The 14,684-nt window shown below is 40.3% G+C and overlaps 1 protein-coding gene across 5 annotated transcripts in view; it reads left to right on the forward strand.

Moving 5' to 3' along the window:
* The window catches only part of slc38a9 (solute carrier family 38 member 9), a 73,105-nt gene that overhangs the window by 27,015 nt on the left and 31,406 nt on the right, over positions 1-14,684 (forward strand). For all 5 annotated transcript variants that reach the window (XM_043688658.2, XM_043688666.2, XM_043688643.2 and 2 more), the window contains 4 exons: positions 512-571; positions 5,559-5,756; positions 7,277-7,384; positions 11,863-11,969. In XM_043688658.2, coding sequence (XP_043544593.1) covers positions 512-571; positions 5,559-5,756; positions 7,277-7,384; positions 11,863-11,969 — 473 coding nt within the window. The remainder of the gene's footprint in view (positions 1-511; positions 572-5,558; positions 5,757-7,276; positions 7,385-11,862; positions 11,970-14,684) is intronic.

Below are 14,684 nucleotides of genomic sequence, written 5' to 3' on the forward strand. Positions count from 1 at the left end.
ACTCCATCAACAAACACATCGACCTGGACCCAATATACCAACCACTACAGTGGACAGCTGAAACTGACAACCGGAAGCGGCAGGGACAGACCACTATAAACACCAGAGGAAACATCAAAGAAGCGCTTCGCAGGAGGCTCCCAAGCACTGATGATGTCGCCTAGCCAGGGGACGAAACGTTTGCAACAAAAACTTCCAGCTCGGCGAACAGAACCACAACAACGAGCACCCGAGCTACAAATCTTCGCACAAACTTTGAAGATGAGTTCAATTCCTACATACGTTAAAATCCTGTGCTCTCAGTTCATCAAATTACTGTGAAAGGTATTTTATATTAGGAAAACAAATTTGAATCTTTGCAACAGATGGACATGTATATGTTGATATCCCAAAGGGATTTTAGATTCCCTCCACAGCAACAGAACGATCACAGAATAATGTATTGCATTTGTGTATTAGAGTTTAAGATTATTTCATCTCCTGTACCATAATCTATTGCCTTATTTTCCAGACTATGTTCATAATATCACAGAAGTGGGTCATGTTTTAAGTACAAATGGAAGTAGTAAAGGTAAGATTCTGCATTTGAGTTTTCCCTAATAACTTTTACATGTAAATGTGTTCGCAATGCACATATCGCTCTTAATGAATCACATCATTGTGGTGTGCAAGAGAGCTTTGTCTTTACTTTTGTAGACTAGTCAACAGTTAGCAATTTGCTACTTGTTGCAAAGCTTCATTTGTGTGCCACATTTTGACTCCAGTTCATCTATAGCCATGGCTGTAACCCATAGCTGTGCAAACAATGTTCACAGTGAGTATCATATATTCTTGCAGCAGTCCTTGCAAACCCTGATTTTATAACAGTTGTTTTCTCATTTTCAGTAACTTGGAGATAGTGAGAACTGCAAATGCTGGAAATCAGAGTGGGTAACAAGCGTGGCTGGAAAAAGCACAACAGAACAAGCAGGAGAACCTGACGAAAGGTTCGGACCTGAAACGTCAATCCTCCTCCTCATCTGATGCTGCTTGACCTGTTGTGCTTTTTTCAGTTCCATTCTTTTTCCATTCCCATTTCAGTACACAATTAAAAAGACAAAATCTTTACGCACAGCATAGAAGGGGGACATTCGGCCTGTTGGCTCTGTTCCAGCTCTCTGAATGAATAATTTGCTCAGCATCATTCTTCTGCCTTAATTATACACCTCTGCATGTTCTTCCTTTTTCAGCTAACAGTTTAATTTTCATTTGAATGTTGCAATTAAACCTGCCACCTCAATTCTAGTGCATTTCAGACATTAACCATTTAGTTCATGAAGAAGTTTATTGTCATGCTGCTTTTGCTTCTTTCCCCAGTTATTTGTGTGTTTTCCCATTTTTTATTCTTTCACAAATGGTCACAATTTCTTTATTTACCCAGTCCAGACCCTTTTCCTTTGAAAACCACTATAAGGTTTCCAATCTGCCTTCTGGAAATTATAGTGAAGATATCCACTGATTGCTTCCTTTGCATCACTGCAAACTCCTCCCTTTTTTCTACTTCATTCCTACTTTGTTTAATATTTGCTGCTAAGGGGGAAACAAAAAGTCTCCTAATTCACTTAGTCATATTCTCAAAATACCAACCCTCAACTTCCAAAATTCTAACTCTTCTGCAATGGTACCTGCAGATTGGAAGGTTAAGTATCACTACACTCTTTTAAAAAATGTGGGAGAAAAAGGGGGACTATAGACGTAGTGTAGAGAAAACATGAAAATCCTATTGTGAAGGATGTGATTACTGGATAGTTTTAAAAAAAATAGTGAGTAGGAAGTGAAAATCATATCCCTCTTTTAGCTCCAAAGCACCTGCTAGCCATCTCTTACAGCACTTTAGTTTCGGTCATTGGATGCAAGAGATTTGTTAACTTACAGTCACATTACTTTCCCTAAAAATAATTTTTTCCCCCTAATATTTTATCCAGCTCCCCACACTCACTAGACTTTTTGATTCTTCATTATTTTAGGGAGAATTTTTGTATCTGGTTCCTCTGAGAAGACTGACAGAGTAATCCTTTAGCTTCTCTGCCATTTCTCCATTTTCTTTCTTCAAATTATCCTGTCTTTGCCTATAATGGGCCCATATTTGTCTTTGCCAATATTCTGTCTTAGCCTGTTTCTTTGTCATCATTTGCTGAACCATCATTTGCTGGACTATCATTCTCCTAATCCTTGAATTACGTCTTGGCTTGGAAAGCCTTATCTTTTTGATCTGATGTTACCTTGAACATCTTGTGTTCACCATTACTCCTGCTTTTCCTGTTCAGTGATTTCTGTCTGTTTTTAGAAAACCAAGCTTGCAAAGAGAAACAGATTCCCCTTTGAATTCCCTGTCTGCCATCGAATCTTCTGTATTTTCCCAAACATCCACCAGCCAATTTCCTCCACACTTTGAGTTCAGCCATGATTTAGATTTAAGACCCTAGTTTCAGATTTGTTCATATTTTTCAAAACTTGTAATGGAAAATTCTATCTGTCTCTAAAAGTTATTTTATAATAAGATTATTAATTAGTCCTTTCTGCATAATACTGGATCTGTATTATGCAGAATGGCCTGTGTCCCCAGTTGGTTGCTCAGCATATTGCTCCAGAAAACTGTCATGCAGGAATTGTTTTTCCACAGCATTTTTGCGTTGTGTTTCTACTGTGTAAATCTCTGGATTGAAATTACGCTTGAATGTGGTTTCCATTGCTATGTGCACCCCTTAATTTCCTAATTTATATCATGTCCTATGTTGCAAGAATATTTTGTACTATGAACTAATTATGCCACTGTTTGTTGCCATCCACCTTCAATATCTTTCTGTAATCTAATTTAGGTGGGTTGCTGATTCCATTCTTAAGTCATAAAGTTGTACAAAAGGGAAGCAGACTCTTTGGTCCAACTCATGCATGCCGTCCAGATACCTAAACTGATTTAGTTCTATTTGCCAGCATTTGACCCATATCCCACTAAACCTTTCTTACTCATATACCCATCCAGATGCCTTTCAAATGTTGTAATTGTACCAGCCTCCACCATTTCCTCTGCAGCTCATTTCATATATATACTACCCTCCACGTGAAAAACTCGACCCTCCGGTCCTTTTTCAAATCTTTCCCATCTCACCTTAAACCTATGCCCTGTATCTTTGAACTCCCCTACCCTGGGGAAAAGGCACTGGCTATTCACCCTATTCCTGCCCATCTCGATGCCTTTTTAAATGTTAGAAAGGCAAACCGGGACTTTTTACACTTAATGGTAATGTCGTGGGGAGTGTTGCTGAACAAAGAGACCTCGGAGTGCAGGTTTCCAGCTCCTTGAAAGTACAGTCGCAGTTAGGCTAATGCACAAGGCGTTTAGTATGCTTTTGGTCAGAGCATCGAGTATGTTGCTGTGCAGGATATTGTTTAGACCATTTTTGGAAATATTGTGTGCAGTTCTGGTCTCCCTCCTATAGGAAGGATGTTGTGAAACTTGAAAGGGTTCAGAAAAAATTTACAAGGTTGTTACCTGGGTTGGAGGATTTGAGCTATAAGGAGAGGTTGAGTAGGCTGGGGCTGTTTTCCCTGGAGTGTCGGAGGCTGAGGGGTAACCTTTATAGAGGTTTATAAAATCCTGAGTGGCATGGATAGGGTAACTAGATGAGGTCTTTTCCCTGGGGTGGGAGTCCAAAACTAGAAGGTTGAGAGGGGAAAGATTTTAAAAGGGACCTGAAGGACAACTTTTCACACAGAGGGTGGTACGTGTATGGAATGAGCTGCCAGAGGAAATGGTGGAGGCTGGTACAATTGCAACACTTAAAAGGCATCTGGATGGGTACACGAATAGGAAGGGTTTGGAGGGATATGGGCCAAGTGCTGGCAAATGGGACTAGATTAAATTAGGATATCTGGTTGACGTGGATGAGTCTGGTCGACTGACTGGTCTGTTTCTGTGCTGTACATCTCTATGAAATCTGCTTCCACCACCACCCCCTTCCGCCTGGGGACCCTACAGCCCAGAGGACTCAACATTAAATTCTCCATTTTCAAATAACCTCCCTCTCCATCTCTCGATTCCCTTACCAGCCCCTTCCCCTCACTGCCACTACTCCCTGCCACCAATTGGATCCATTCTTCCCATTGACCAACCAGGTTGTATCTGTCATCCTGCAGCTCCCCCCCCCCCATCCCCTTTTATCTGCACCTTCCCTCCACACCTTGCTTTGAAGAAAGGTTACACCTGAAATGTAGACTTCTACACCACCTGATGCTGTTTGGCTTGCTGTGTTTTTCCAGTCTCCTGCCTGTTCACCACCAAGTTGGCAAGTTGGTTCACACACACCACCTCTGCTTTAAAAGTTTGCCCCTCAGGTCTCTCAAATCTTTACCCCTCTCACCTTACATCTAAGCCCTTTAAATCTGATGCAGATTTACTGGTTGCTTAAGGTGGTAGTGTGATTGCATGCTAACTTTACTCAAAATTAAAGGAAATATAGTTAGATTATTTTTGTTTTAAAACTCTCTCTCCCCTCCCCCTCCCCCCCCCCAACCCAATGGAAAACTTCCTTTGTTATTCGCCCTATCCATGCCCATTGTGATTTTATAAACCTCTGAGGTCACTCCTCTGCGTCTGACATTCCAGGGAAACAGCCCCAACGTATTCAGCCTCCCCCACCCCCCCACCATAGCTCAAATCTTCCAGTCTCGGTAACATCCTTCTAAATCTTCTTTGAACCTATTCAGGTTTACCAACACACTATAGCAGGGCAACCAGAATTGAAAACAATATCTCAAAAATGGCCTCACCAATGTCCTGTGCAGCTGCAACATGGCATCCCAACTCCTATATTCCATGCACTGACTAATAATGGCAAGCATGCCAGGGTACTCCTTCACTAGCCTGTCTACCTGTGGCTCACTTTCAAGGAATAGGAACCAACATGATTAGACTTTAGGTGAGATTAGATTCCCTACAGTAACCCACCCAGACCCATTCCCCCTAACTAATACACCTAACTCTATGGGCAATTTACCATGACCAATTCACCTAACCTGCACATCTTTGGATCGTGGGAGGAAATCTGAGCACCTGGAAGAAACCCACGCAGACACTGGGAGAATGTGCAAATTCAACACTGACAGTCGCCCGAGGCTGTAATTGAACTCGTCCCTGGCACTGAGACAGCAGTGCTAACCATTGAGCCACAGTGCTGCCATAGTGGTCCATAGGTCTTTAATCAGCAGCACTCCCCACGCTACCCAGTCATAATCAAAGTGATCCCTACTGATCCTTTTGCATATCTGGTGTGTTCCCCATTGATTTTTGTCTTCTGTTTAAAATCTGCACGCAGCTCCTCTCTCATCAGAATCATTGGAATGGTAATGAAAAGTGCGAACAGATAGAGGAATTAGTATGTTCTGCAAACTTCTGCAAATCAGACCAAACTATTGATTGGTTGGTCTGATTTTTACTTTTGCCCTTTCATTATAAATTTGAGATTTGTTGCAATTGCTACCAAACTTGTGATTCTGACGCATCTTTTTTTTATTTTCAGTTATTTGTCCAAATCCACCTGGACTTCACCAAAGGAATAGCACTGACATGTTTGTCATTGTAAGCAATGACACTGCATTGCACGAGTTTCAGGAGTGGTGGAATAAAACCAATACTGTCCCCTTCTACCTGATAGTAATGTTGCTGCCTCTCCTCAGCTTTAAGTCTGCTTCATTCTTTGCACGATTCAATAATCTGGGCAAGTATTCCACTCTCATACTAGCATAATTTCTTAGAAATTGGCTGAGACTTAGAGCATGAAATGAAGACCTGGTGTATATTTTATCTACCTATTTAGAAAATAAACTGTGGTCACAGAGACACCCAAGAATTTGGAAAATGACCATTAAAGCTTTGAAGACTTTGCATAGCTGTATCGGATTTATTTGAGTTGGCTGTTTGATAGATGTCTTTGCATAGATTAATCTGCAGCTCCTTGCAGGATATTTAGTTGTTTATGGCACATGTTCAGGATTCTGATGTTTGCAGATCTATTGATTTCTTGAGGTGATAGTTTGCTAACTCTCCCAATGAATATTAAAGGAAGTGTGGTTGTTAGACTTTTTATTTTAAAAATGCTCATCGTGAGTAGAGGTGATTGAACATTTCTAAAGACAAGATATCTTCAAGCTGAAGGCATGTAGCCAAATTCAAATGTTTGTGGAGGCTGGACTTTGAACACTTGGGCCATGGGCTGCGGGCACTTCTATCTCTAAATGATTTAATTAGAATTGGCCAAGCAACGCACGTGTCCTCCACTGGCTGTTTGACTATTTATTGTGGACTAGAACTGTGCTCAGCTTTTCAGTCTACACTGAGTGAATACTTTTGTTTTAGAATCATTGAACACAATTGATCTGTCGGCACATGAAAGATGCTGCCTCTTATTTCTGTACTATTGTATCCTGCGCCTCTTTTATTAAAGAGTACCTGATCATTTGTCTTATTTACTACGTGTCCAATAATGCTCCTGACTGATCAATTATTTGGACCTTTGTTCAGTTGCTGGGTCTCCATACCCAGGATGAGAAATTATCCACTGAGTATCACATCATGGTTGCATTGTATAGGATTTGAAACCTGCTTTGATGTTGATGCAGCATTGAGGGTTTTTTTTTTTATTTTTCTTCAAATAATTGCCAACTTTTTATATATATATATTCCCATATCTTAAGATACAGTTCCTGAGAGCTGATGAGTTGTGGTTTGTGTTGTGCAACACAAATTCCCAGCTCGGCGAACAGAACCACAACAACGAGCACCCGAGCTACAAATCTTCTCACAAGCTTTGAGCTGATGAGTTGTCCAGTGCTTCACTCATGACCTCTTTTTGTACATATGTCCGGATAACGTATTCAATCTGAATGACTGACTAGAGGCAGGACAGGGAACTACCATAGCGAAGAGCATCTCCTGCATGCCTGACATGCACTTCTGTCCTTCCTTTCTACTCAGCACACCCTTCATCCTAAATTCCACAATGCGACATGCAAATTTTGATTACACTATTCCAACTTCTTTGCTGACTGAGATTCATTCAACAGCTCTAGTTAGGAACTGTGATCCGGTTCATGTGTTTATAGGACTAGAACAGCATGAGCTAGTGCACTTTCTCAATGTAACCATTAGAGGGCAGAGTGGGTCTTTTTAATGTTAATTTTTAATTGCATTTATGTATCTGTATATTAACGCAAGTGTAATATTTGTTTCTACTTTTAGGCACAGTTTCAGTCTTTTATTTAATTGTACTTGTAACATTGAAGGCTGGGAGACAAGGATTTCATTTGGAGTTCTACTGGTTTGAATCTGTAAACAATTTTGTTGCAGGTAATTTTTTTAAATAACTGTGCAATCTCTTTCCTCACTTTACTACGCCTCATATAATGAGGTATATCAAACTATCAAATTAAAGAGAAGCTGTAGGAGATGATTCATTTGAGGAACTGCCTCTTGAGTTCACCTTCAAGGTGGAATCAGGATTGTATTAAGGCTGTTTACCCCATACAATGTAGGAAGTTGTGATTTCTGTCCTAAAGTTTGCTTTCACAGCCCTTTGTTACCTTGGCACACCTGAAACTGTCTTTGTGCATTAACTTTATTCAGCTGAGTATCTGTGAGTCATAACTTTGCTAAGATCCGTGCTGAGAGGCACTGGTTCGTAGTCTCTCCAGTGTTTCTGCTTGATTGCAGTTCTGAAGGGTTGTCCAACAAGCTCACCTCCCCTACGGGAGATTTGAATTCGATTGCTCAAGGTAATTGCTTTATTGTGAATTCCAAATGTCTGGACATGTTGAGAGATGATTACATTTCAGGGCAAAAAAACAAATTGTAGGAGAAACTCAGCAAGTCTGGCAGCATTGGTGGAGTGAAAACAGAGTTAATTTTTCTCATCTGGTGTCCCTTGGTATATTGGGTCTTTGTAAATTTCACTTCTTGGGAAGTTCCACCACATCACATTCCACCTTTCTTTGTTCTTGCTTGTAGACAAATCAAGATTTTTGTAGACGTTATTTTGAACTTCTGTTTTTCATCAAAGAGTTTGAGCTGTGACTTCTGTATCCACAGTCATTTCCTCCTTTTTTGGATTTTTATTCTGCTCCTTCCCACCACCACATCCAAAAATTTAACTATCGGTGTCTGACTCACTTTATCTGTGTATCAGGGAAATGGGGATAGTTTGGGCACTGGGTGAGGAATTCACAACCCTTTTGGCTTCTGAAGATGCTTCTTTCTCTCCAGTTCATGTTATAAAAATTCCATGAACTCAATGCAAATTTTTTGTTGTCCAAAAATTGGTAACATGAAGCATGTTGATTTTGTCATGTTAATGAAGTTTGATCTACCTCATCTGCAAGTCATTGAATTTCTTCAAGAATGAGTCAGGAAGATGTTTCATGGACTCAAGTTTATGGGGTGGTCAGACTACAAACCGATCAATAATGATCATATAGTAAATGGTGCAGCAGGGGCCAAGGGCTGAATGGATTAGTCTGATCCCAAATCCGTGTCCAATCAGATTTTGTTAGCACTAAATTAGTTTGATCAGACGTGTAAGTAGTAGTCCTACATTTGTACGTAGAACAAATTGGATACACTCGGACCATAACATTTCTGAATTTGTCTTAAATGGGGGAAATTGTTCTGCATGATGGACCCCAGCTTTCATTATCTAGCTAAATAACATTTCTCAAGGAGCTGTATGTTTCTAAACCCATTCAAAACTTGGTGTCAGTTGAAATGTCAACCTTTAAACACTCGCATGTTTTAAAAGTTGGGGTAAGGTATCAAAACTCTTGTAGGGGTCTGATTTTTTTTTTGTCTATTTGTGGTTTGACCATCATGCACTATGCAGGAGGTTCAAATGAAGTACAAGATGATGCCAGCCAACAGCCAAATATGGGCAACCTGTTCTGCAGTCACTTGAAATATTTCAATATTTATTCAATTTGCTTTTCAATAGTTAAATTGCTGTAATCTCTATCTTTTTCTTCCAGTCACTTTCTCCCTCCAACCACCACCTTCCCCCCACCCCCCCCCCCAATTTGAATCTCAGTTGCAATTGAGACTTGGTTGGAATCAAGATTTTATCCAACATATCTGCATAATATGACTGAGTGGGTTTTCTTTTCCCACTTCCTGAGTCAGGGTGAGAAGCCTATAGAAAAGTTAGACCTGTGCTTCCAACAATCCTAGCACAGTTTTTGCCCACTGTGCTCTAGTGGGCTGAAATACAGTTGAATTCTGGTTACTTATGCTGCAAACAAACTGATTCCCCAAAGAGATTTTTGTCACCACTTTGCTTAATTATCACAGAAATGGTCTTGCTTCAATTAGTGAGGGGAGATGCTGGGCACAGGACAGGTAGAGTCCCAGAGATGTACAGCATGGAAACAGACCCTTTGATCCAACCCGTCCATGCTGACCAGATATCCCAACCCAATCTAGTCCCACCTGCCAGCACCTGGCCCATATCCCCCCAAACCCTTCCTATTCCTTTTCCCATCCACATTCCTCTTAAATGTTGCAATTGTACCAGCCTCCACCACTTTCTCTGGCAGCTCATTCCATACATGTACCACCCTCTGCGTGAAAAAGTTGTCCCTTAGGTCTCTTTTATATCTTTCCCCTCACCCTAAACCTATGCCCTCTAGTTCTGAACTCCCCTACCCCAGGGAAAAGGCTTTGCCTATTTACTCTATCCATGCCCCTCATAATTTTGTAAACCTCTAAGATCACCCCTCAGCCTCCGACGCTCCAGGGAAAACAGCCCCAACCTGTTCAGCCTCTCCCTGAGGCTCAAATCCTCCAACCCTGGCAACATCCTTGAAAATCTTTTCTGAATCCTTTCAAGTTTCACAACATCTTTCTGATACAATTTGACCTCCCAACTCCTGTATTAAATACTCTGACCAATAAAGGAAAGCATACCAAACGCCGCCTTCACTATCCTATCTACCTGCGACTCCACTTTCAAGGAGCTATGAACCTGCACTCCAAGGTCTCTTTGTTCAGCAACACTCCCTAGGACTTTACCATTACGTGTAGAAGTCCTGCTAAGATTTGCTTTCCCAAAATGCAGCACCTGGATTTATCTGAATTGAACTCCATCTGCCACTTCTCAGCCCATTGGCCCATCTGGTCCAGATCCTGTTATAATCTGAGGTAACCCTCTTCGCTGTCCACTACACCTCCAATTTTGGTGTCATCTGCAAAAGTACTAACTGTACCTCTTATGCTCGCATCCAAATCATTTATGTAAATGACAAAAAGTAGAGGACCCAGCACTGATCCTTGTGGCACTCTACTGGTCACAGGCCTCCAGTCTGAAAAACAACCCTCCACCACCACCCTCTGTCTTCTAACTTTGAGCCAGTTCTATATCCAAATGGCAAAGCTTATTTTTAGTAATAAGATTCTGTCTGACCACTGGGGCCCAGAGATAGTGGTTGTGACCCCCTAAACTGAGTTATCTAATACGTCATACTTGCATCTGTTTTCCTTTGTTTTCCATTATCCATGTCATCAATTATTAGCCTTCGTTTTGACAAACTGCTCCTTCCTTTGTTATAAGTTATTAATCCATTCCATACTCTTCACAACTGCAGACCTTGGTTTGTAAAAGAATCCTGTCATCATCTGAAACTCCCTCTTAAAATAAAAGTTATGACTTCAAGCTCCAATCCAGGCTTTCAATAACATTGGAGCAGAAGGAGGTAGTTCAGCCCATTGGAGTCTGCTCCCCTCATTCAGTGAAATATTAGATGATTTGAAACTCCCCAACTCTACATTCCTGCCTTTTCGCATAACTCTAGATCCCTCTCTGATTAATTTGGCTGAACATTGAGCGAGTGAATGAAGCAGAAAACTTTTTATTTTCAGAAATAGTATTTACAATTATTAATTATCCTGCAGCCAGCCTTCCTATATAAGGACTTGCAATTCCTTGTTTAATAATCTTGGTATTAACATGGAGGGAAAGTCTTGTGGGCTTAAGATTTCTGAATTCCAACATTATCTGAAAATACTTTGCATAAATCACAACTTGCATGTTGCAATATTTGTGGACACTTTGCCATTTCAAGACATTGTTAGGAAGAAAATGAACATGGTCTCCCTTTTCTTTTTGAAAGATTGAGAGATCAAGTCCTCGTGATTTGAGTTCTCTGCTCTGACACTGGCTTCTTCCCCTACATTTCAGTTCAACCCAAAATTCTACTTTAAGTGAAAGAGGTGAGCGTCCTGGACTTTGATATCTTTGCAAGTTTCAACATTCCAACAAGCCTACATGTTCTTCCTTCACGACAGTTTGATTTAAAAACAAAATCTAGCAAATGCATTTTAAGGAAGTTCCTGGAAGAGATAATACACTAAAAATACTTGAATAATTGCAACAATTGCATTTGAGAATGCAGTTAGTCTAAAGGGCAGAGGGAATTTCTTGGTCAGGGAGGAAGTCTGGTCTTAGAATTGGCGTCATTGGTGAATTCAGTTGGACCATGGTTTACGCTAACATGCAGCAGGAACTGTTGACTGTCGTAGCTGATTAAGTTCATACCAAGTCATTTGACTCTGGTCAGGACATTCAATCAGCACCTGCTTCTCAAGCTGGATAAATTTTGTTCCTTTCTAAAGTTTTATGCTTGTGTCTTGATAAGCCATCTTTCACATTGTTCAGATACCATAAACTGCATCAGGGTCATCTTTTAAGCATAAAATGGATTTTCAAAGAAAATAAACTGAAGAAAACTAATGGTTGCTGATTATGTAGCTGGTGAAATTGTGCTTTTGCTTTTACTTTTCTCTAGAGTTCAGGTTGTCTTTTCCACATATGACTGGAGTTCTTGCACTTGCTTTCTTCATTCACAACTGTGTCATCACCCTGTTGAAGAACAACCAACATCAAGAAAATAATGTAAGCTGTAACATTTGGAAGAGGCTCAGCTGATTTGCTACATTTCATCTATAGTATAATCGTATTTAACTTGGCTGTCTGGTATTAACAAGCTGTTGTCTGAATTGCATGTTGCACTTTACCTTCCCATTATGTACCATCCCTGGCTAAAACTTTTAAGTTTTCACCCATCTCATGTGAAATATAGTGAGTGAAAAGATAATGTGCTTTCAATTTGTTACTCCTTGGGCAGGGAGGAAACTTTTTAAAATTAATTTCATTTAGAACGATATTTTAACTATTTTTGGGCAAACTGTGTGGATCATCCACAAGGCAAGTTATGAACATAAAAATTAGGAGCAAGTGTAGACCAGTTGACCCCTCAAGCGCTCATTCAATAATATCATAGCCACTATTGTTTAGGTTCCACATTTCCAGTTGCCCAGTAAACTTTTGAGTTCTTTTCCTGACAAGCCATTCGTATACTTCAGCCTAAAAAAAATCTGATGACCTTGTCTCCACTATCTTGTGCAGGGAGTTCCAAATTTGCACAGTCCTCAAAGATTCTCCTCATCTCCTAACTTTTCTTGTTCCAGACTCCTAAGATTGTGATGTTTTCTCGAATTCTGGAATTAAAGCAACCTGGTTATTTGAATGGTGGCAAAACTGTTTATTCTTTCTGTCCTGTTATCTCTAGCAGGGGTGTGTGCAGTGTTACTGTGTATATTTCTTCCTCTAACCTACCAACCCATTCACCATTCTGAGGGGAGTCTTGGTTCACTTTGTGGACTGTGTGTGGGGCACTGGCAAAGCACAGCAGATCAGGTGGCATCTGAGGAGCAGGTGAATCAACGTTTCAGGCTTAAGCCCAATCCTCACTTTCTCCTCACTTGGTAGACCATGTTGCTTTAAGTCTGTTGGTATGCAGTCCCAGATTGAGAAATTTTGCTTTTAGGCTTTCTGCCTTGGTTCTGAGGGCTGTAGACCAGGAATTACTGGCACAAACCTGATTCTGAAGCTTTTGCCTTCCTCCAAAGTATATTGGTAATGATGCAATGTTGCAGGTTTGACATCAGCTCGCACTCATTTACGACCTTGTTTTTTTAACATGGAGCCTAAAGCTCATAGTTTACAAGGTACGGTTTGTTTATTTAAGCAGCAATAGGAGGAGGAGTACTTCCTGCAAAATTCCCTACCTCTAATTGGTTGGTGAATGAAGGAGTGATTGATTGTAATATTAACCTATTTTAAATAGCACATTTAAAGAAAAAAGATTTATTCGTGCATTAAGTTGAGACATTGACCCTGGTTTAAAAAAAAAGTTCCATTATCTACTACCTGAGCTTTCTCAGATTTTTTTGAAAGCTGTCTGCGTAAAGCTTTAATGTGATGGAGGAAGAAAATTGAATTCTATATGTTTGCTCTCGGTCTGTTTCATGGTTAATTTTATTATAAATTGTGGAAACCTATGTAAATCTCTAATACCTAATTGCATTGTTGCTTCCTTTTCAAAGACTCTGGGTGCAGTTTTAGAACAAGTGGTATGCCTGAGAGGTTCAACTTGTCAATTTGTTTTCTAAGCCTGTTTTCCTGCCTGAGGTGCTTAAATAGTCTGAAAATCAGGCAAAATTCTCATCCTGTTCACTGACTGGAAAGGTGTTACAGTTGCAGACTGTCCGTTAGTGTGCATGTGCAACTAATCTGAATACCTGCCACTGAGTGCCAGCACTTTAACTTTTTTTTCCTGGTTTAGCCATACTTGCAGGGTTTATGTCAATGACCAGAATTACAATAGCGTGAGATAGTAATCTTGTGACCGCTAGTATTTCTTCAGATAATTTTGTGTAATGTGGAATATATGGAAGTATATATTTATGTACTGTCACTCATTGAAATTTGTTTTTGGCTGTAATCTTTTTCTTTTCTATTCTGTTATTTTTTCTTCTTCTTCTTTTTTCTTTTCTTTTTCCTTTTCCTCATACGCTTCACTATCACCCCTTCATCCTTCTGGTTTCCTCTGCCACTTTCTTTTTCTTCCTGTGATACTATAGTGAAATCATAAGTTGATCATAGGGGACCCACACATATATTTGTTTTCAGTGGAGCTTTAAGATAACCAAGGAACCCCCATATTTAATTTGACTTGCCAACCAATGTGCTCTGTCAAAAAAAAAGGAAGTGCAGTGACACAGCAAATCTGTGCAAAATGTCTCTTTCAATTTTTTTTACTCTTTTTGCAATGGTCTGCCCTTGAGCAGCAAAAGGCATTTTAAAAATGTTGCAAGTTGCCTCTGATCAAACTCCAGTAATCTTTTTGTGATATGCTGGTTTGGGATGAACGTGATACTGTCGCCTCATTGTCAATACAGTTCAGGTATGCTTCTGTGCTGCACTACAAAATCTTGAAGCATCTCCATCTTCGCAGCTTCGGTTTGGGGAAATAGGGAGTAAGAGGGCAGGTGTTCACCACTCTTGAGGGTCATTTGGACTCCTGGGTTGAAGAGTGTACTACATCTTTTCATCTGAAGAGGGATGCCTCCACAGAAACTCATCCATTATCTCGTCGAAATCCAGAGACTTCCAACTTCCGTCATTCTTCAAAGAGAACCCATGTAAACCCAGTACTTTGACCCAGCTTTGCTACATGTTTTGTCTCTTGAAGGATGTTGCCAGAATTGGAGGATTTGAGCTATTAGGGAGAGGCTAAATAGACTGGGGCTGTTTTCCCATGGAGCA

The sequence above is a fragment of the Chiloscyllium plagiosum genome, unplaced genomic scaffold (genome assembly GCF_037043375.1).
Source record: "Chiloscyllium plagiosum isolate Xiang-an unplaced genomic scaffold, Cpla_swu_hap1 HiC_scaffold_1, whole genome shotgun sequence".
NCBI classification, from domain to species: domain Eukaryota; kingdom Metazoa; phylum Chordata; class Chondrichthyes; order Orectolobiformes; family Hemiscylliidae; genus Chiloscyllium; species Chiloscyllium plagiosum.